This window comes from Cyphomyrmex costatus, unplaced genomic scaffold, assembly GCF_001594065.2.
Source record: "Cyphomyrmex costatus isolate MS0001 unplaced genomic scaffold, Ccosl1.0 scaffold100, whole genome shotgun sequence".
Lineage (NCBI taxonomy): Eukaryota > Metazoa > Arthropoda > Insecta > Hymenoptera > Formicidae > Cyphomyrmex > Cyphomyrmex costatus.
This window is the reverse complement of record NW_017274955.1, coordinates 1,352,947-1,376,707: the sequence shown is the minus strand read 5'-3', so window position 1 is coordinate 1,376,707 and position 23,761 is coordinate 1,352,947. Positions and strand designations below refer to the sequence as shown.

Here is a 23,761-nt window from a genome sequence, read left to right as displayed (position 1 = left end):
TTCAATTATAAATCTCTTTATTAAAAATGTCGAACAATTCAATTTTTTCTATGTTACACATTATGCAAAAATTTTATTCTTATTAAAACTATGCTTACAAGAGAACCGATAGAACTCTCTCATTAATTTTGATGGGCTCTGTTGGATTTTGATGTTATAGAGCTTCAATAAGTAAATATTAGATTCAGCATATTTTTTATGTTTTTTTTTAAGGTTTGGGGTCGACAACCGTTAAAGGGAGTAAAAAGAATTTAAAAAATTTCTCACATTTTTGAAAAATATGACACTATTATTAAGAACATAAAATATTTGTATAAAACAATTTTTTATATGTATATCTAACAGTTTCAAAAATATTCGAGGATAAAACAATCCGTTTTATCATTGAAAAGTTATTTTCAAGATGTTATTTTGACTCATAAATCTGAAAATAAACAGAGATAGAAAATAACCTAATACTTTTTGATACTTTAAAACATATCCAAAATCTATTGAAATCAATGAGGGACAGTTATGGCGGTAGTTCTCTTCTAATATTTATACGAGTTATGATAATTTAATTCCTTAAAATTAGTGTTTTTTAATTAACATAAATTTTAAATGGCTCTCACAGGTGCAGCGTCAACAACAGTATTATAGATTTTGTCGTCAGATGCGGATGGTTAAAGAAGATAACAACGAATTTGAAAAGGAAGATAATAATTTTTCTGTATAGAAAAATAACTTACGCATATCGGAGAAATCATCGACCAGAATGATTTCCTGTATGAGATGTTCCGGTGATCTATCCAGCACGGAGTGCACTGTACGCAACAACACAGACCAAGCTTCGTTGTGGAAGCAGATAATTACTGCTGTAGGTGGAAGGTCCTTCAAGTATCTACTAGATTCCTTACACCTAAAACAAAAAAAAAATAGAAGCAATTATTAAATTAACCGTTAACAATCGTAAAGAAAATCGTGTTTTGTATGTTATTAAAATTATATTTCACGTACAAAATATTGCTAACGAAGTAAAATCAAAATATCGCTGTGTGTTTCATGGTGAATATATAGGTCTTGTCCACATTCCTTTAATATAATATTAACTTCGATAGCACAGATTGCGCAATTGTTTACAGAATAATCACGAGCACAGTACGTCAATAGTGCGGTCGAATCGAGTTCTTGATCTGCAGACCGCAACAGGGATGATTACGCGAAACCGATAATATGTACGAGAAGATATGTCAGGAAAATACGGTAATACGATTAAGGTAGAGAATGTTCGTAAACTAAACGCCCACGAAGTGTACGCTCACCCGAAGTTCACCGCAAAATGAATGCCAGGGATGCAGGGATTGCGACTTCCGGACCTGGTTAATGCACGAACACATATAGCTGGCCGCAGACACACGCCGTGGTTTATGGATACGGCAAATAAAATGTATACGTATGTGTTCTTCGCTTTTTCGCGAATATTTGCGAAAGCTCGCCGTTTCTGTGTATTAACGTATAACTCTCGTCAAATTCTATACACATCGTATTTATTCAATATTTACTCTGTTGCATTCGCCATTCGCGATTTTGTAGTCTCATAATGCATTTAATATACGTAAATACATTTCGCTTCACAATCGATGTCTCCGTAATTAGCTCTACTATAAATATGATATGCTTCCACCCATAAGATAATTATCATATATTAATTCAAGGTATTCGTTCGTAATTAGCGCATTATACTGCAGTCGAGAATAAGTACATTGTACACGTTACGATCGCGCGCATTGCGTGCTAATGAAGCGATTATGAGATGTGCCATTCAATAACGGCCATTACTATGATTACCATCTGTGAATAATTTCAATTAACAGCTGCCAGCACACGCACCGCTCACGAAATGTACTGTTTGCTAAATTTCCGATTTATCCTTCCTGGTGTACCGAAGCGAATATCTACTCGTGAATGAGATCCCTTCATAATCAGTTTCCATGTCTGATTGGAGGCGTTTGTGTTAGATGAAATATAAAATTTAACGTATCTACATATGTATAACATTCATACGTCTGTACTTTCTCGTTGCAGAAATAGCTTAAAGTATAAACTTATTAAATAACAGTTTCTCAGTTAATATGAGAATAAATCATGGAAGATAGGACGATAGGTTAATAGTTAAACAATAGAATAATAATAAGCCAAATAGAAAAGAAGAGAAACTTCTTGAAAATAGTCAACATTTTGCAGATTGAAATATAAAAATGTGGATTTATCAGAACAAGATTATTAAGATATTATATAATGTATTTTAAAACACATTGCAGTAAAAATTACATAATAAGATAATATTGATAATTCAATATTGATAATGTAATATAGCAGTAATGGAGAGGGGATAAGTACTTTACATTTACATGTCGTGTAGTTTCACATTTATCAAAAAAAATTGACGCTTAACAAATTTCAAACAAAGAACAAACATGTCACATGGAATTTTACATAAATTGTCACAGATATTTTAACATGAATCGTTTTTATCAATGTTCATAATAAACATATAAATGTATAAATTCAACTACATACGTTATAACTAAGCTGCGAATTGTAAGACATATCACATGATATTTAAAATGTTACATGATAATTAAAATTTTTTTATATAGCGTGTTGGAAAAAAGGGTATTATAATACCACAATAAAATGATAAAGAGGGTTTTCTTTTATGAAAGTAGAGAGGTTTAATTTCTCTGTCCCGAATGACTGCTGTATCTGGTCATAAATTCATAAAGATAACGGCACCGCGGCGCATGTCATATTAAGATAAAATTAATATAAAATTAGAGTGAGAAATGTTTAATTAAAGATTTCATACGGCATAAAAGAGCCAGAATCGCCTATTTAAAAAAATATGATATGCATAATTTTAACGCAGACTGATTTTAATTGATTAAATATTAACATAATCTCTAGTATATTTTGATTGCGAAGATTAAGAAAACTTTTATTAATTTATTAATTTTCAAACATGTTAAAAAATAATCTACTCGCATATTTGATAACAATAATGCAGACACTGTAACTGCAGATGACAATTAAAGTGTAAAAAAGGAAATCCAAATATACTCGTACATGTAGTCGTGCGCGCAATATGCTTAAAGATAAATATTATATTAAAATTTCATAGAACAGTACTTAATTTTTATTATATAAATTTTATTTATATAAGTTATAGTTTATTTTATAAGCTATCATAAAATGTGTATGTATATTGTATAATTTTATAAAAAGCTTCATATTTAACTAAAAGAAAATGTTTTCAATTTAATCATTGTTAAAAGTTAATGCAGTTTGGAAATGTATAATACATGTATATTTCTAAAAGTTTTAAAGGAAAAAATGTCTTATAATATAATTTATTAATTTGTAGAATATTTACGTTTTTGTGACAAAACGTAATATAATATTAATTAAAGAAAAATTGGAATTAATTATATTTTTTACATAGATTCTTTAAAGTAACATTTTATCAATGTAAAACGTATGCTTCCTACGTTATTGTTGATTGAATATCTGATGCACCTTAACTATACATCAGATAAGCTTTCGACTAGAAAAGCAAAAGAGGATCGCAAACACCGAGCTGAATCAACGCTATTTGCATTTGCATTCCTCTCATTCCGCATTAGTTTGTGTACTCAATTTTAACAGTAAAGCAAAGCCGGCGAAATTCTCATTTTCAAATGCGGAGCACTTGCGTTTTTAATTTCCAACATTGTCGGTGATAAATCTCGCAGTAATAACGGCTTCCACGGAGAAAATTCTGGTCGCGGTTTGTCATTATTATCGCACATAATTCTTGCAGCAATAACAGGTTTCTTAATCTCCTTTTCTATAAGTCATTTTTTAATTCATATTACGAACAACGGTACTCGTTACGTTATACCATTTAATGCAATAATTTAATATAATTAATATCATTTGTATAAAAATATAATAATATATCGACTACACTCGATATATCAATTATTATATATAACTGATCCTTTTAAAATTGTTCGGCTCGATAGAAAAAATCTAATAAATCCCGCATGAATAAATTGTTATTTATAATATTATATTATCCGATTAAATAATACATATAAAATTGCAATTTTTCGTTTAAACATTAAATATATATATATTATACTAACATTGAATTTGTATAACAGAATAATTATTCTATTAGCTAGATGTGGAGAGAATCTATCTATATCAATGCGTATTTATGCAACTCGCACAGGTTGAAAGTAAATCATAGCGATATCGTCACAGTCGTATTAATATCGCGAGAACGCGCGGCCACGAATATAAATCGCGCGCGCGGCACGGCTCGAACAAAGTGGGAAATCGCTTAAGCCAGTAAACGCATCGATCGTTTCCAGTCGATTGACGTTCAACAGCGATATCCTCTTTCCCGTCGACAAAAGAGACTCCATTGTTGGACGGCGCTCGGGATGGGTACCTCGAAATCAGCCACGGATATCGAATGAGAAGCGGCTCCTTCGCGTGTTCAGCACATTTGGCGATCACCCTTACCATCCTCATCCCCCTGTCATCCCAATCGCCTAAACCCCGCGAGGCGTTGCACTCGATCAAACGCGTCACGTTTCATGCTGCATCCTTTACCGTTCCTCCTTCGCCCGGTCCGCATCTCGGATGCGTGGAATTCTATTTGCAAGTCTCTTCGCCGTAAGCATCTTGCCTGCGGGGGATCCTGACTTGTCTTCGTTCGCGAAAATTGAAGAAATAGGCACGCGCAAAGTGAGTGAAAGTCAAATACTGTGGAAGTGAGTGCACGAGCTTCGGGGAAATGACGTTGCGCTGCGCGAGAGAAGATCGAGAATCAAATTTCTCACGTCCAAATTCTTCCTTTGTTGGCGCGACGGCGAACATTCATTTCTAATAAATTGTAATGAGAACATTTTTAGATAAGTATCGCGTACGTGACGAAATATAGAATCGAACGTTTTATCCAATTAAAATTTAAATTGTGATAAATTATCATAACCTTTTCGTTGAATCATTATTAAAAGTTAATAAAGCTTGGGAAAATATAATCTATTTTTTAAAGTTTCAAAGAAAAGCGCCTTATAATGGAATTTATTGATTTGTAGTATATCCAAGTTTTCATCTCATCCCTTTTGCCCGATACCGCAATAAAATGCAAGAAAAACATCTTAAAACTCGCAAGGCTATCAGAAAATGCAGAATGAGATGTACAATCTAATTTAGTTTCCCCGGCGTAATTATATATCTTTAAAGAAAAACTTTCGCGAGGGTAGCGTTGCAAAATATCTGTTTCAGCGTTTCTCTGAAAGATAAATGAAAGTTTCGTGAAGCTAATTGCGGGCTTTTACGAGCATCTTTCTTGCCTTTCAAGAATCGTTTGTCTACGGATCTTCAGATTATGTTGCAACATTCAACGTCGACATTCCTTACAAATGATTTTACATTTTTCTTATCTTTTTAACCATACTTAACAAGTTATTCAATCCGATAATAATTATTCAATCTATTTTAGCATGAATAGCTAATGACAGTGAATTAATGAGATTTTACTATACAATTTAAGTCGCGATAGTGTGATAATACTGTGCAAAAATAAACCTAAACCTCAGAAATCATAAAGCGGAAAAATTGGATACTTCGCGCGGTATCTCTTGCAAGTTACGCTACATTTGGCGTCCTTCGAGTATGACCTCGAATCTAAGAGAATCTAGATACTCGCGGATTCCCGTCATAACCGATAAGAGAGCCTTTCTCGCACGAGATTATAGGACCATCCGAGAGAAATAGATCCACATTTTTAAGAAAGATGACGCAGATAGTTCGAGATAGCCAGCGTGATAAAAATGCATGAGCCACGTAAACTCAAATCCTGATTGATTGTTCATCGTTACAAAGGTCGCGCAAAATTTCTTATCAAAAATTTGCGTTTATTCTCACAACTCTCAAGTCTTTTCTATACAATGTGCATTTTGTTTTTTCTTACTTTTTGCCTTTTGCTATTTTTCACATCTTGTCTTTGTGCCTCTTATCCCGTTTTTCGTTTTCTATCACTCGAAATAAAAGTTAATCAACTTCGGAAGAAACAAGAAATACGTGGTAAGAAATATAATTATCAATAAAAGAGGTCGCAAAGAGGGAAGAAAGCAAGAGGTAAAAAGCAAGAAACAGGAAACAAAGATCCTTTAAAATCTTACACCCTCTCTCATACATTGCTGCTCATTAATTTCAATACTTTCAGATTCGTTGATCTCTCAAAAAAACAAAGAATAACGTGATGTTAATTTAGCACAAAAATTAATTCACCTGCCGTTACAAACACTTTCCATAGCAGATCACTTTTCGATTGATCATTTTTTCCTGGAAGTCATTTACGAGACCACTTTACACATTTACACAAGTTTTCACAGTATCGCAATACAAGGCGATAAAACAACACTACCAGTTCTTTCGCTTTGTATGTATTGACGAATCTGTTTCAAAATAGCATTGGGCATGTATCTGATATCACTACGAGTACCTCGTAACCTTGCGAGTGTATTTTATTTCTCCGAAAATAGTCGAAAACTGCAGTTTTTGAGGATTTTTATATAAATAATGTATAAATATGATACACACAGTGCTGAAAATGTTTATAACAGTAGATGAACTCATTTTTGTGCGAAACGCAAGTATCATGTTCATTCTTTACATCAGAGAAATTAATGAATATGGGTGCAGAGAGAAAAAGATTTCTCTGAATTTCTATTTATTTCACTAAAGTTTGTTTTATTGAAACAACATATGCTTGTACGAAACATTATTTGTTTTAATAAAAATTTTGTTGTTTCATTCGAGAGACACCTATTATTTGACAGAAATATTGTAACATTATTATGTAAAGTAATATCTTTCAATGAAATAATATATTATTTGATTATATACAATAAATATAAAAAATGAAACATTTATTTGATAATAGCAAAATATATTGATAAAGCTTGTTATATGTGAATTATTGCTTTCTTAGAACAATCATTAAGTACATTTTTTTTCTAAATACGGAAACGATGATTCGTGCATTTTTCCACAACAAGATTGAATGAGCAATGCTATGTGCTATATCAATTATGTTTGTGTCTAAAGCCAGCGGCACACGATGCTTGTTTTCCTGCTGGATTGCTAGCTGGATTAGAATCTTGCCACTCTATTGGCTGCGGTGCTGTCGGTACCAATATCGTAGCCAATCCGATGGCAAGAATCTGATCCAGCTAGCAACAGGAAAACAAACATCGTATGCCGCTGGCTTTACAGTTAATTGCGTGAATGTCAAAGATAGACATCTTTTTTGTTCGAACAAATAATGTGTAATATTTAAGATAGAGATATATACTCGTATTGTTTCAAATTCAAACAAGTGTATTTATTGATTCAAACGTTGATTTGTTTGGACCATTCTAAATAACAAATTTATTATATACCAAATAATTATTATATACCATTAATCATTATATACCATTATTATATATATCAATTAACAATCATTTTTACTAAATTCAAAGAAATCTTTTTCTCTATATGTGTGTATTGAAATTAATGAGGAAAGGATAATTTTCTCATTATTGTGCAGATTTATATATGCCCAGTTCATGTTTTCTCTCTTTTCCGTTAAAGTGTGTTTATCATACTTTCCCAAGAACTCGACATGTTTGTTTTGTAAGCGACAGCTGATCGCGCATCTTCATAATAATGTTTACACGTGTATTGTGTAATTAGGCTATGTAATGTTTGGATGAGAGAAATCGACTCTCCCCAGACCTAATTCTGGAAGTTTGAAAATAGTCACTGAAGAGAAAGATCGATCGCGCTAGCTTTCGTGCACATTTTTCATATTTCGAATTTGCAAGAACACTTTTGTATATTTTAATATTATCATGATTCGCAAGTAAATAAAGCAGAGAGAGAAATGAAAAATGACACTTCGGTCCTTCTTTAATTCGATTTATTTCCCGCACACATCTATAACATAAAATTACGTAAAAAAATCCAATATAGTTATATTCTTTATTGCTGACAATTATTCAACTAATAATGAGATATTTTTCATAGCGAAAAACCGAGCATGGAGGAAGACTTATACATTGAATTTTTTCGAATGTAATTACCTATTTATTCTCTCGTCATTTATTATTTCGCATCAAGGGTAATCTGGCACAATGGAAAAAAAATACAAGCGCGGTTTCAATTAGCTCTCCGCGACGAGAATATCGCAACTGCAAGCTCGCATCCGCTCCGCGGGGTGTCGTAAAGATATCCGTAATGGTTCGGTGGGGTGCGGACTTTCGGATATAGGGGTAAACGAGAATATCCGTGATGAAGTGTTTCTCACCTTTCCTCGTGTGCCACGAAAAGTATGTGTACACGCACGTGTACGTGCATGTGCGAGGGACCGGCGCTAAGTTACGAGAGCTTTCGCACGCGGGCGTGACAGGAATGTATATAGTTGTATACACGTTCCGAACGTTAACCCGCGAATTATTGTCTCATTTATATCGTCGTATTTAATTTCGCGGGGATACCGTGAATCTGTACAAGCATGGCTGCCGCAACACGTAACGTTTATGTCAAAGCTTCTCGCTGACCAGAATAAAAAAGAAACAAAAAAGAACGAACGTCGTTCCAACACGGAAGCTATTTTCTTATGCCTCTCTGTATCACCTAATAACCGGGTTTATTTATGTCATCGATTTTACTTCTCTTTTCAGAATAACGGTAAAATAGTGGACTTACCAAGTAGAACACAAAAAGTTTTGTTAATATTAAAAAATGACATCAAAATGTTTTTTTTTTTTTCCAAAAAGATTGTTAAAGTCACTTTTCGATCAGTCATGATTCACTTTAATGTTATCTTGATGTTGTCTTAACCTATTTTTCAGCTTGGTTTATAGCCATAAGAATGTCAACGTCACAGATTTCCAATGCATTTTTTTTATACAAGTTCAATTTTCTGTACAAAAATCCTCGTGCTTTTCTCCCACACACACACACACGTTAATTTTCATGTAGCGAGATAAGCAAGGTAAAACCACTTTTATGTAGAAAGAGTACATGCAAATCTCGTCTGTTTCTTAACGTGGATGAAGTATAAAAAGCGGAAGAGCAAAAATAAACCGAAATCCGAGAGAGAGAGATTGCAAATCGTTTAAGTACAAAGGTTCTCCTGGCACGCGAGTAGATGTATATGAATCAAAGCAATCGCGTGGCACTCTATTCATCGATTGCTTCACACGAGGGAACTGATTGAAATTCAATCTTAACGAGACACGTTTGACGACGCTTTGACAGCACCGTGGCGTCGGGAAACGAATGCTCTGCCAAAATGTAAAAGCACTTGCCGAAGACTACGCAGGAAGTTCCACGGAAAGCATGAAATACAGCAGCATGGAGATTCCATATATACGCATGTCATAAAATCCCAAGTGAGCCTGGTTGCGCGGCGACAGCTTTGTATCCCGATATAGTGCCAGCGACATTGGAATGCCCTAGTGGGATGTGAGAGAAAGAACAGAACATCCATGATATGCGATGGTTTTCAGATTTCTTAGCTTCCGTATTCACATCAGATTTTAGTGCTAAATGCAACGTGCCTGAACTTCGCGAGTGATAAATCTTACAAAAAAAGTGTATGCAAAATGTAGACGCATTTATAATAAGTCATTTCTAAAAATACATTCGAAATAATATACTCATTTCGTTTTCGTTCCGAGATTATTTCACTGTTGGAATAGATTCTGTCGAGATTCTGACACGTCCACTCGTCTTAAATCTGAAGGGAAAATTATTCTTTTAAAGAAAGATGGAAATTTATAAAGAAACATTTTTAATGCTATTAATGCTCGACGAAATTTCACGAAAAATTGGTTTAAATTTGATTAGTAATAATTGAAGATTGTGTTTTCAGATAATTATGTAAAATACGATATTTTACATATAAAAGTATAGATATATTTCTTTTTCCATTTTGAACTCTATATACTTTGTAACTAAAAATCCTGTTTCTTACATAATTTACATTAGTTTGTCTAAAATACATATATCTTAAATTATCACGAAAGAAAATAACATTGTAACGACGTTTTACAGCAGCAGTTAAACATTTTACGGAAGCGTTTCGACATTGCTTAAATATTCTTTCTAAACGTCTCAATGAGGTGAGATTTTAATTCGACAATGCAGCGCACCGCTTTACGAGCGTCACAGTTCGTACTTTCGCGTATATACCTCGTAAAATTTCGCGTACAACAGTTGACAGCGTTAACATGACAGCTTTGTATCTCGAGGTAGCAGTGAAACAGTCTAAGAGACGCCTACCATTTCGGTTCCGTGCATGCGTCTCTCTCTCTCTCCCTCTCTCTCTCTCTCTCTTTTGCTGGTAACTCGCATATTGCAGTTACGATCGTATATTCCCCCTTCAGATTTATGTTACTTTGGGATTTTCGTCGCAGAAGGAAAATTCCGTGTATACAGTCCAATCCTGGAGTTTTTCAGTTTATTACCGTCGTTTTCTGCTGTATAATTTTACGTATACACACCGGAGTTTACACGGTTGTTTCCACTTGCGGCATCTGACCCGCAATGTCGGTCACCACTACGTGAAATACATTTGGTCAACTGTAAGTAATTAGTGGCTTGACAAATGCGCTCCGGCCTCGTTTAAAATGCGTTATATTTTATTTCACATTTAAGTTACAATAACAATGTGCATACAAAATTTTATTATATTAAATTTAATTTAATGTAATTCTCATACATATTATTTCATTTGCCCGTTGTAGCAGTGAAAATATTTATGAAGGATGCGAGCTTTGCATGTGAGTTTAGAATAAATCGCTGCACAATCATTGGTTGACGGCTAGTGCATTCCAATTAACCGGCCTTTTATAATTATTAATAACAGCCAAGCATTTTGCCGTTAGTAAATTACATTTCTCTTTAATTAATTGAGTAAATAACTTGAAATGACAAAAAATGGAAATGCATATGAAATACAAACGAAATTAAATGTGCCAATATATATTAACGATACGGGCATATTCAGAACACATCAAAAGCAAAAGCAAGAAGAAGTCGGTCAGTTTTCGATACTCCCGTATCAGTCATCTCTTTTCAGTTATTTCGATAATTTTAATTCCGATAACACGCAGTTATCGGAATAATTAAAAATTTGACAATTAATTACTGCAATTACCACGAAGCGAGCAATTTCTCGTTTGAGGAAAGGGTGTGTAAGGAAAAGAAAAAAATATAAAAAAAAAACGTCGCATCCGAATTTTTGCATCGCGTCGCGTCGCGAATGCGATGGCAAGCCCCCGCTGCATCGCCACGCCGCGCCGGACGGAATCGCGACTTGAAAGCTCTGGAAGGGGATGATGGATAGTGTTTACCTGTAATGAGTAAACATTCTCGTCCGCTGCCATCGCTCGTGGCGAACTCGAGGGAGTGAGGAACGGTTCGTGCCGGCGCGATGCGACTGGCTCGCTAACAAGCATCCTCGTTTGCATCCTATTTCTATACCTTTCGTAAAATCTGCACGCGCGTTATCGTCAGCGCCGGCGGAGTTAGCAGTCATTGAATTCGCGTTCGTGAAGGTGCATCGACGAGGAATACGCAACCCCTACGCTCGCACGCAGTGAGAGCCAAATACACATAGATGCAGAGAAGCAACAACAGTGGCAAAGCGAATTGACGTTAAATAAACGATGCGATACTCACGCTTTACGAGATACGTTACGATCTAGATTAAAAAAAAGGATATCTACATACAACACGTGCGCGACGCAACTATTCATATATTCTCAGAGATTATTGGAACAATGAATTGTTGAAAAAGGATCGTTCTTAAACAAAAGAACGAAAATTCTGTTCTATCGCATAAATAAGTATTAAAAGGTTGTATAAAAATAAATTGTTTTTTACGAATGCAAATAAGTGTCTGAAAAATCATTCAGGTTATTTACTCTGTCCGCTTTATACGTAGATATATTTTAAACGCTGACGAAACAAGATAAAAAATAAAAAGCAACGCGAATTCGTATTTATTTATTTATATTTCACTTTGAACGACCTGTTTTCCATGCTGCAACATATTAACCCGGCGGCTCTGAGCGACGCCTATGCGCGTAAACGCTTATTTCACGCATTTATGTATACAACCGGCGTAGTAGGTTTACGTCGGGGATTATCTGCGAGCTTAACTACTGCTGTTTTCAGAGACAATAGAGGGAGAGATGCGGCCAGGAGCGTGGCGGGCTTTATGAGCCTGATGCATCAGTAATGCTGGTCGAAATTCGGCTGCTGATATTCCCATCTCCAGGCGGTATGGTAATTATCGTATTGTGCAAATAATGCCGCCGTTATGTATTCAAATTGAAACATCGTCCGAATGTAATTAAAGCGGACCGCTGCCGAGAAACGCGGGCGTGCTCGGCTGAGTTCTGCGTATAGCGAGCTGTTACAGGTGCGCACAAAGCCCAGGATGGACGACGACTCCATATACATCTCTTATCACGTCACGTTACATTCGCAATTGTTAGCCGACGTTTCGGTAATTGCTGTGTCAATAAACCTTGATTCAGCGCGAAACGCCTGAGATGAGATCGAAGCGCGCGAGGCTGCTCGGTAATATTATTTACGATTGGCAATTTATTTATACCTCAATGCATCTGGATGATTAATTGTTCACATGAATTGGCCGCATACCGCCCCTGATACAATAAGCCGTGCTGAGTGCGATTAATATTATTTAGTTGATGGCGTTTACGTTAATTCGATCGTACGTTAAAGCTTATTATGTAATTACGTTCTAAATTTATAAAATTTGTCGTCTAACGCGTGTTTTTAAGACTTTCTTTTACTTCTATTGTAAAAACACTTATAATAGTAATAAATATTACATATTTTTTCTCATATTTTCTTTGTATTATTAATATAAATATTACTAATTTGCTGCAAAATCTGATTATTGCTTTGAAAAAAAAAAAAGAGCATACAAGCATTCTATAAAAATGTTTGCATAAGAAAGTTTGATAACGGTTCGTCATCGTCCGATTAGTCCTATGCTTTTAATTAACAACACGAGGTATGACCAAAGGCGATGTATATTCAAAGAGTAATTGCCTACAGTATGATGCGTGTCAATTGTATACGTTACGTGATCAATTTAGATATCTCACAGTTTCTCGAGAAAGACAGAAAGAGAGAGGGGGTGGAGGGAGAGAGGGAGAATGCTTGTTATCCGTTGTCCGAAACTGTCACTGAACTGGACAAGCTCGCACGTAATTATCGGCATCTCTAGACAATAGCGCTCGTTATCCGTTGTGGAACTATTGCTCAAGACAGGTTCTCGCTCGTTGAAGACCACTACCCTTCGGGCAAACCAGTATTACTTGCTATTCTTTACTTGGACACTGTCCAAGTTTCTGGCTGTTTATGTGGATGAGTATCTCCTCACTTGCCTACTTTTCGTTCACCTCTTTAGTTTTTACCTACTCCGTCTGAAAGATGACATCGTGATCGTTAGGTGAACAATTGACTGAACACCCCTAGTCCTTAATAGATATATTAAAATTATGATTTATTGGATATATAAAAATATATATATAAATCATTGTTATAATAAACTAGCAGTATATTTCCGATTAATTAAGTGAGACGGGAGTTTTCTACAGAGACAATTTTTCAATGATGCTTTTTGATGCAAAATTTAATTTTTTCAAATTGACAAAACCTTCAATAAAAATATGAGATCAAGAAATTTTTCGTAAAGCATCACGTGTAATGCTTCCGTATAGGAAAGCTGTAATTCTTTTTAAAGAAATTTTTTCCGTACGTCATGTTGTAACTTACTGAAGTAAAGAGCATGCATTCTTTTGTACATAGCTATGTTGCAAAACGTATGCCGTAGCATCTGAATCCATTTGATGAAAAACCAGTGTAGGTCAAAGTCTCATTGTAAAGGAATTAAACGCATTAATCGTTTCAACGACGAAGATAAAATAATATGTAACGGAATACAGAAGACAACAATATTACGAGACCCAAAATTTAAGTGCAAAGATTTGTATCGTGGAAGAAAAAGCTCCACGAATGCCGGTGATGCCGGTGTACACATCGTCCGTTACTCCTGTGAGCTGCTGCTGCTGCTGCCGCCATCGTTTCGCATCCATCTCACTCTCAGCCGCAATATGGCCGCGAATTAATTGGTCTTGCCCCATGATTAGTAGGTCCCACGGAATTACCGCGATGCCCCGCTGTGATTAATATCCTGGTGTTGCCAACTTTCACGCGCGGAAGATTAATAACGGCGAAAATAGAAGAGGGGGGTAACAGAGAAACCGACGGACAGATTTAATATCCTGGTGTTGCCAACTTTCACGCGCGGAAGATTAATAACGGCGAAAATAGAAGAGGGAGCGGGGTAACAGAGAAACCGACGGACAGAGGGGGCCCTCTCGTACGGAGAGTTTTAATACAGCGGCGACGGTTTGTCACCGCAGAATTTTACCGTCCAAATCTCCCCGTATTTCCTTGCCTCTCTATTGCGTTCGCAGCCGGCATCTGTCTGTGCCTGTCACGCGCAGGTGTATAATCCTTTTTCAAAAAGTTCCGACCGCACTTCAAGTGGAACCGGCGATGTGTTTCGATCGAATGATGTCTATGCGCGACCAAACCAGAAATTGAGACTCACCCGACGCGTAGTAACATTCTCGCATTTCGGTTAGACTGACTATAGTATGCCGCACTCTTATGCAGAACTTAAAAATATACATTCAAAGAACGAACCTTGACATTATCTCCGTGAAATTAATATACGTGTGATCACCGACTTGTTCGTTAAATATAGAAAACTTGTGCTAGACTAAAATGTGCGGATGAAATGTGAAACGTTGAAGAGAGACGAGAAAAAAATTAAGGTCACATAAAATATCACGCTATTACAGCTTGCATTCATGGTTTGCGATATTTCTGAGATGTTAAATATTCTCGTAATCTGTGACGACAACTTTTATACAAATATAAATTGAAAGCTGTGTGTATTAAACAGTTTTCTAAATGTAAATTAAAATGTCCGTTTGATTTTCGCAAAAGAAGGTGCAAATGTCAGAATTTTTGCACGCCTCATGAACTTTTACGAATCTATAAAAATTATACTTTAGTATATATTTTAGAACGTAATATAACATAAATTATAAAAAAATGTTACTCGATTTTAAAGCCAATTTTATAAGTTTCACAAAAATTTATGAAAATTATTTTGTAAAAATAATTTAATTTAACTCTGACGCGGATATAACAGTAATTTAACAATGGTAGCATTGTATTAATACATTATGCTTTACTTACACAGTCTTCAGCTTCTCTCCCTTTAAAGTTTGATGAATGTCGGAAAAAGCTCATTTTAAAGGTTGAAGCAGATTGAAGCAGGTTGAAGCGCACAGTATCGATTCCCGATTGAATTTAAATATCCTTTGCTCATATACTTTATAATCGCAAAATTATCGGATATTAATTTAAATATGCAAATCATCTTTAACATTTTCTAGTTCTCTCATTTAAAAGTAACTATATCAATAAATTATCTATCGATCGAACTGTAATAAATCTATAAAACCCTTTAAAACGACTTCGTGTAATTAGTTACAATTTTTATTATAGTTACAATTTGTCTTAAGTACTGAACAAACGTTAAATAAATCTACAATAATGTATAAATTTACCTAATACAAATGACACCTCTACGTCATATTTCTATATATGTAATTCTATACGTATAAAACACTGTCTATAAAAAAAAAACCAAAGAAACATCATTATTTCCCCTGTTTAATACAACGAGCGTTATCACAGTTCTAGTGGCTTTTGAATCACCAATGGTGCGAAATTTACATTAAAATGTCCTTTAAAATTGAGGCTGCGAATGAGTTCTAAATTCATATCGTCCAATTCGTTTTGACCAAACACGCAGATGAATGAATCCACGTCGCGCAGAGGCCGACGCAACCGGTGTTCAGACACACGTAAATTATTTCGCGTCGTTAACGCAGCGAGTTCTCCCCAATGACGTTTCGTAGAAGTGCGGTCAACGGTGCAAGCGGTAGCGTTTAATTAACGTATGCATTATACCGTTGGAGAGCGTAGCGACCAGTGCGGTATCTGCAGACTAGAAACATAGCATTAATCATAAACGTACGGGGATTCCGATGCGTATTCCGACACGCATCACACGGCACTGGACTAACTCTGCAACGCGCGAAATTCATTCGCGTACTTAAATATGCATACGATCGAATTAATGTGGATTCCGACAGAAAGTTTATAAATTGCATCGCATTGGGATTGCGATAATGTATCACCAATGTATGTATACTACAATTTTCACGTTGGAGTGGTTTAAAAGCTCTCATCAAACTGTATTATAGCTGTAGATAAATTTGTACAAATAAACAACTACATATACACACATCATACACATACAACAAAAGCAAAATAATGAATTTCTTAGCAGAACACATTTCGGAGCGTATTATTTTTCTAATTTATCGTAAAACATTATGATTAATTCAGAAATAATTACTTAGGATAATTTGTATTATTCCAACAGTGAGAAAATAAAATTCAGTTACATCAGTTATCGCTTTCTTTATTGATTGAGAATTCATACTTATTTTTTTTATTTTTTTTTATACTTTTTTAGAAAAACTATTTTAAGTAAATATATATGTGTATAAATATAGATTTGCTTAAAATATTGTTCATATGCTATACAGGATGGGGCATGTTAATTGCAAATATACTATAGAAGACATAGGACAAAAGTTATGTGACTTCCAGGGAGACACAGGACAATATACAATGAAAAATAAGAAGTTTCATTTAAAAAATTCAGAGTGACTTTGCCTTCACCTTGATAACATCACCTAAGGTCAAAAACCCGTGGTGTCATCTTGTGCCCCCTGACATAAACTTTTGTCTGAAACTTTTTTCAATTCTATGTTTTCTTCTCGAGTTATTCGCCTGGGACGATTAAAATACCTGTATATGTATACACATAGATACGTAATACATATATATCAATAAAATTAAAAGATTACTTGTGATTCACCTTGCAAAATTTACCTTGCAAATAACTCGATAAAGAAAAATCGTACAGAGTACGATTTAATAAAAAAATAAAAAAATAAATTCTCAAAGAAAAGATTCACTCTTTCGAATGCTATAAATCGCATTTGTGTGCAATTTTTAATTCGCGTGGTGGAATTTCGTAAATTTCGTACATTTAAAATTTGATGCATTTTCATTTACGTTTGTGTAACTCTATAAAATATCAATAAATTCGTTTTCTAAAATACCGATCGAAAAGTACAGATTTCAAACTGTAAAACGTTTTTTTTTTTATATTTTGATATGATTTTTGACGAAGTTCTTTAACTTAAAATTTGTCTATTTTTTACTGGGTCGAACAGATAATTTTTTAAATTTTATTGAGAAGTGTGTATTGAGTTAAAAAGTCCTCTACAATTTTGTAATTTTGGTAACAGTCAATGATTAGGTTTACATATGTATGTGCGCGCGCGCGCACACACATACACACACCCAACTATTCAGTATTACGAAAATTGCAAAATTATAGAGGAATTTTCGACTAAATTTTTTATCAGGAATATATAGCGTTATATGATAATAAATATTGTACAATCAATAATATATAATTAATAATAGTGACTTTTAATTGAGGTACAAAAATCATCCTAAGTGACCGTTTATGCAAATAAAAACTAGGTGATTACTTTCAGATTAACATGATGCTAACAATGAGATTTATTCTTTATAAGTTTTCGCATACAAAAATAAAGAAATATCAATCTTCTCCATTTAATATACTATAACCATGTTTGGAAAATAATTAGACAAATGTTATTAAATCAATGTCAGTATACGTTAATTAATTTCTGAACGGTGAGAAAAATAAATGATGTCAGTAACATCCGGTGACGGTAATCAATACTAGCGTTTCCAAGTATTGTACTGCGCAATCTGTTGCAGCAGGTCAACAGTTAAAATGAAAAAAAAAATACGTAAAATTAATTAAAAATAGATTAAACTTAAAATTACATTTTATAATGAACAGCAGTAGACTTATCAATGACAGAAGATTTCGAATTTTTATTTATATACAATAAACTATAACATCGAATCAATAAATACAGAGTGGCAGAATTAAAAAAATGTTATATTATACGTACGCGCGCGGTAGAATTTCAGGAATGTTATTTCATGCTCGTGAGGCAAAAATTCCAATAGTACCATGAATGCTAATGTGAAAAAAAACTTTATATTATTATATTACTGTTTTATTACATGCATATAACTTGAAAAATTTCAATAATTGTTCACCAACAGAATTCTTTTATCTACATTAACTCCTATTATCTTCGATATATTTATATTTTTTTAAACTACATTTTATCTTCAATTGTTCTAAAATCATTTATACGTAATTAAGTTTTAAGATATATCTATACCGAGAGAGAGAGAGAGAGAGAGAGAGAGAGAGAGAGAGAAAGAGAGAGAGAGACATTGAATCTTTAAATATTTTGAGAAATGGGAAATAACGAATTAATAATATTAATTTTCATTAGACATATTCACATTACATATTCATTTCCATGCATATATGTATGTCAACCTATTCGAGCGTCTATAGGAGATCAGTTGGCTTAATGCTAAGCGTCGATGTATCACTGTCTCCAGAGGAAACCTGATAATTACCAACGACGGCTCATTAATAGCGTCTGTACCATTTCTATTCGATATCCAGAAATGTTGATAAGGAATATCTTTCGTCTGTATGGGTATGCGAACGTACACGTATGAAATGTGTTCAATGCAATTTCCAGTTCGATAAAAGCGCAACGCTAAGAAAACGCGGTCATCGACCATGGTATTTTTCGCTATCTGCGAAATATCTGCTTCGATATTTCCGATAGCGAAGCTGAATATTGTTCGACCAAATTTATTCTTAATTTTCCAGTTCGTATAATCTCATTTGCGAGCAATATTGTTTATTGCTGATACTGTTTATCATTTGTACAATTTTGGTGAAGAATATTTCGCATATTGAGAAATGAGAAAGTAGAAGAGATTGATGAGAAGAGAAGAGACATTAGTTTTCTAAAGTTCAGATATCTCTCTCCGTTTAATCCCCAAGGGAAGATCGGAAGATCAAAAGATTACAATATATCGATATCATCGTGGATGAGACAGGAGATACAGACTCAAAGACACAGTCGCAGACACGTAATAAGACTCGTGACAGTTCCGAGGCTGAAGTGAAACTTACTTCTCAATTCCCTCCGAAGAGGACTTGTGTTTTCCGTGCTGCTTGATAGTGACTTCTAGATAAATCGATCAGAAAATATACGCTGCAAGTTTTTATTCTACTGCGACAGTTTTTATATGCAAATACGTTCAGCATTACAGAATTTTCAAATTGAAAAATCCGATTTCGTGATATTTCTGAACGCCATGCCTTTTATATGACTGGCTGCACCATAAGTACATGCAATCTAGATGTCTGTTCGATTTTTAACAAATCCGGTACCCTTTTAGCACTTGTATAGCATATTCGAGCAATACGTTCACGTCTGGAGCTCGCAAGACCGATTTCGCTGAGTCTAGTCGACATTACTGGCGGATTTACGGATGTAAGAAGTGATTTTGTTCTGCCCTTTTTTCCAGATTCTCTTTCTTATCTATTACTGTCTATTTGTTTCTTTCAGGATAAAGGTTATTTTGCATTATTACACAGATTTAGTAAGTTATTATAATATTATTATAAAGATTATTTTGCATATTTACAATGTAAATGATGCTTTTATGAAGATATATTTTAATAAAAGCATTATTTATATTGCAAACATGTCGTATAATCTTTATAATTATAATAATTTATTAAAAATCTATAATAATTAAGTTAACCATTAACCTGGAAAATAAGTGCGAATGTACGAGAATACATAACAAAAAAAAAATATATACATATATACACAGATATACTTTCATATATTCATACATTATATGTTACATATATACATAATTCTTTATAGAGAGAGCATTGTATATTATTTATATACATACAGTATAGTATTATAAAAATAATTTACTCATATACAAGTTCATATAATACATTATCACAATAATAACTTAAAAAAACAATTATTGTTCAGAGAATATTCTAAAAAATGTCACGTAAGAGAGATTTTAAATAAAAAAAAAGTATATTGGATATCTATAAATTACAAATAGTATTACTTAATAAAAAATTAATAAAATTGTTATTATTATTGATAATTTAAGTCGATAATTTCTAACGTATACTTAAAGAAATTTCCGGTTCACGGATTGACGCTTGCACAAACATAATTACGTTATTAATTCAAGCGAAACGCAGGAAGGAATAGAGGGAGAGAATTACAAAAGCATTAAATCCGACCAACAAACTCGCGATCCCTTTAGCATCGATTTACCGTTCGTCCTCGATCACGTGTAAGCATGCACGAAGCTATTTCGGTAAAGACAAGCACGATGTACGCCGCGACAAGTTCGAACGAACGTTAACGAACTTACGAAATTGCACGGATAGATCTGATGGTTGTATATAAAAGCATGTCATCGTCGCCAGTTACCACGGCCACGAAACGTCGTCGTGCGCCGATGTATGGAAATTGTTCATGCTCGTTAAGCTCGTTGACTTACGAACGGAACTTACCGTCGTCGCACAGGACTACGCTACGGAATTTCGAAACGAAATTACTTCCTTCGACTCGCCCATAGTCCGCGTTAAACTCGTACGACTGCGGTACGAGATTCAAAAGCGTGTAACGCCGGGAACTTTCAATGTGATTTAGCATAAAATTCAAGCGAGTGCCGCCATTCTCCATCATCTACTCGACATCAAGCCGTTTTATTGAAACTATTTTCTCGTTATCGAGATTCGGCAATATTTTACAATATATTGGTTTCTATATCGGTTTCCAAATGTTGATACGATTAGAAAAGTTTAAAAAAATTTGTCCGGAGGGATAGAAAGAAAAACTCCAAAGAGACGAAAATCGAACGATTATACATATAAATCTAGCGAATTTAATTATTGACGCTGTAAATACGAGAGAAACGTATTATGGTATATGCAATTTGTTTTTCTATTATCACATACAAACATAAAAATTATTACAGCGCACAACTCACCGATTATCGCTTGCGATTCTCACCTTAAAAAAAAAATCCCATCGAGACAAACATAGAAGTGCAAGAATACAAAAAAATTAATGTACTTAGAAACGTCATGGCACTTGAATGAAAGTCCTCGACCTCCGAAGTATCTACCATTTCGTGATTAATCTCCAAGCAATTACGAACAAGTGCGGTCTTATCCAGAGAATTGCTTGCTTTTTATTTATCTACATCCGGGCAATTCGCCCTTTTTATATTTTCTCTTTTATTCTCTCTTTCCACCTCTTATCCTGTCGCGGTCCAATTTCATCGTAGCTGAATTATTCTCTCCGAATGCGACGATGAAAAGGGGTGGCTCCAAATGCGCGATGGCCTCGTTTATTCTAGAAAATAAATAAAAAAGGAACAGCCGGCTGCATATTTGCCATATACGTTGTGGTCATCTTTCTTCTTCTTTTCCCTCTTTGTCAGATGAAATGGACTCCATTTTTGTTGCGCAATTTTCTTTGAGATTGGCGTAGCGCGATACGAGAAACGTACGGTGGTGGACCACAATAAAAAAAAATTCCTCCGTTTCATGGTTTATGATGTGTCGCTGCCGGGGCATAGGATGCGGAATGAACTCCGTATACACGTATATGAAAGAACCTTTTTCATTGTCACAAAAGTGGCGAATGGCGTATTTTACTTACGTCAATTTCTCTTATTTAAATACTAGCTTAACATATAATATTAATTATAGTTAATACAATAATGATTACTCGATTATAATATATCAATGTGTTGATCGTATGATGTTATAATTGATACCTAATAGCAATCAAAGGAACAATTGATACATCATATATAAAAAAGAGAAACTTTATGTGGGTGTTCATTAATAAAAATGTACACTGCGCACAAATTCGTAATTGTATCAATTGATGTATATAAAGTTGTAAAATAAAATTTGATATAGAATTTAATGTTTTTTATGCAACTAAATATTGTTCAGACTACATTTAAATTTTCAACAATATATCTAAAACCTTTATAAAATTGTGAGTGAGAGAGTTTATGGTTTCAGTTGCAGGATGCACGTTATAATCAAGCATTTGACGCTAATGAACACAAAAGTGCCTCGAGCGAGATGATTCGTAAATTATCGCTCCTTGTCAGCGAATATCATAATTTAATTTCCTCGCGAGCACGCTTTATCTTCAGGCTTTATTATCGAGATGCTTGGCCGCGTGCGTTGCTTGCACGACGTTATGGCGAACAGGAGCGGCGCGCGGCGGCGTTTCGTCCGTGATTTTTCCGCGAGGCTGCTTCATAAAATCGTCGACGGAGCGATCGGTCAAAGGGGAACAAACGAGCACAGAGTACACAGCGCGCGTTAGTGGAATACAGAATAAAAATACGGCGGTCCTTTGAATCGCACCATCCCACGGTAATCGGGGGGGGGGGGGAAAGGTCAATGGCACTCGTTATCAGATAACCCGAAACTCCTCTCAATGTCCTCTTCGATGACAACCAGGAAATACGAGCGCTCGTGTTGCCATGAGCCGTGATTTAAAAATCTGATCTCTCTTTGCGTGCCTAGAAAGAGAGAGAACGACTGTGATTTCTCGCTTTCGTTCGATTGTATTGAGAGTGAATTCCAACCAAGCTGCGCGGCTCGATTAAGCGAAACGATCGCTTCGCTTGCGCGCATCGCCGATGAGTTCCAATAAAAATCAGCCAGCAAAAGTAACGATGATAGTGTACGAGTTGCAGTTACTCGCCGTAACAGTCTCAAGAGCTGCGAAAAATAAAGCGAAATGAAAGCAACCTCTCGCCACCGAGCTGGTGAAGTTATTAGTCCAGTTACTGAATTCCTATCGATGCTGATTATATTAAGTTCCGCGAGTCAAGAAATTCTTCAAATTCTTCTATATTATAATATTCCACTCGTTACGGAATATTTTATTTTACACACACAAACGTAATTTAATTAGAAATTAATCATGTATAACACAAGAAGTAATTTGATATCAGGGAATAGAATAAATGTTCGATATTGATACATGATATTTCACCTGTGATAATCAATCAAGCGTTATCAAATGGATAGAGGAACCTATCGAAAGCACTTTATATCATCAGTCAATTTTATCACTCCGCGATAGCTAATTTAATTGCTTGATACATCTTTACTACATTTAAAAATGCTTTTATCTAAAGTACTTATTTCAAGAATGCTGATCTATTTAAAAGAATTTTAAAGAAATGTTTAGAAACTCTCGAGCTGATCTCCTTGTAACGAAAATTTCTAGGAAAACTTAATTACGGATGAATTTTACTCTATACAAAAAAGATTTCCATCGATATTCTACGACAATTTTGCTAAAACTTCTTTCCCAACTTTCCTTCCAACATTAAGGATGTGATGCATGTAAACAGTTTTTATCATCCATTATAAGTTAACATATTATAGAGATTGGAAAGGGGA

The 23,761-nt window shown here is 34.5% G+C and overlaps 1 protein-coding gene across 1 annotated transcript in view; it reads right to left on the bottom strand.

The window, feature by feature from the left end:
• Nucleotides 1-23,761, bottom strand: part of Pgant9 (polypeptide N-acetylgalactosaminyltransferase 9) — a 76,912-nt gene that overhangs the window by 24,547 nt on the left and 28,604 nt on the right. The window contains exon 3 of the mRNA XM_018537702.1: nt 729-898. Within this exon, the coding sequence (XP_018393204.1) occupies nt 729-898 (170 nt within the window). The remainder of the gene's footprint in view (nt 1-728; nt 899-23,761) is intronic.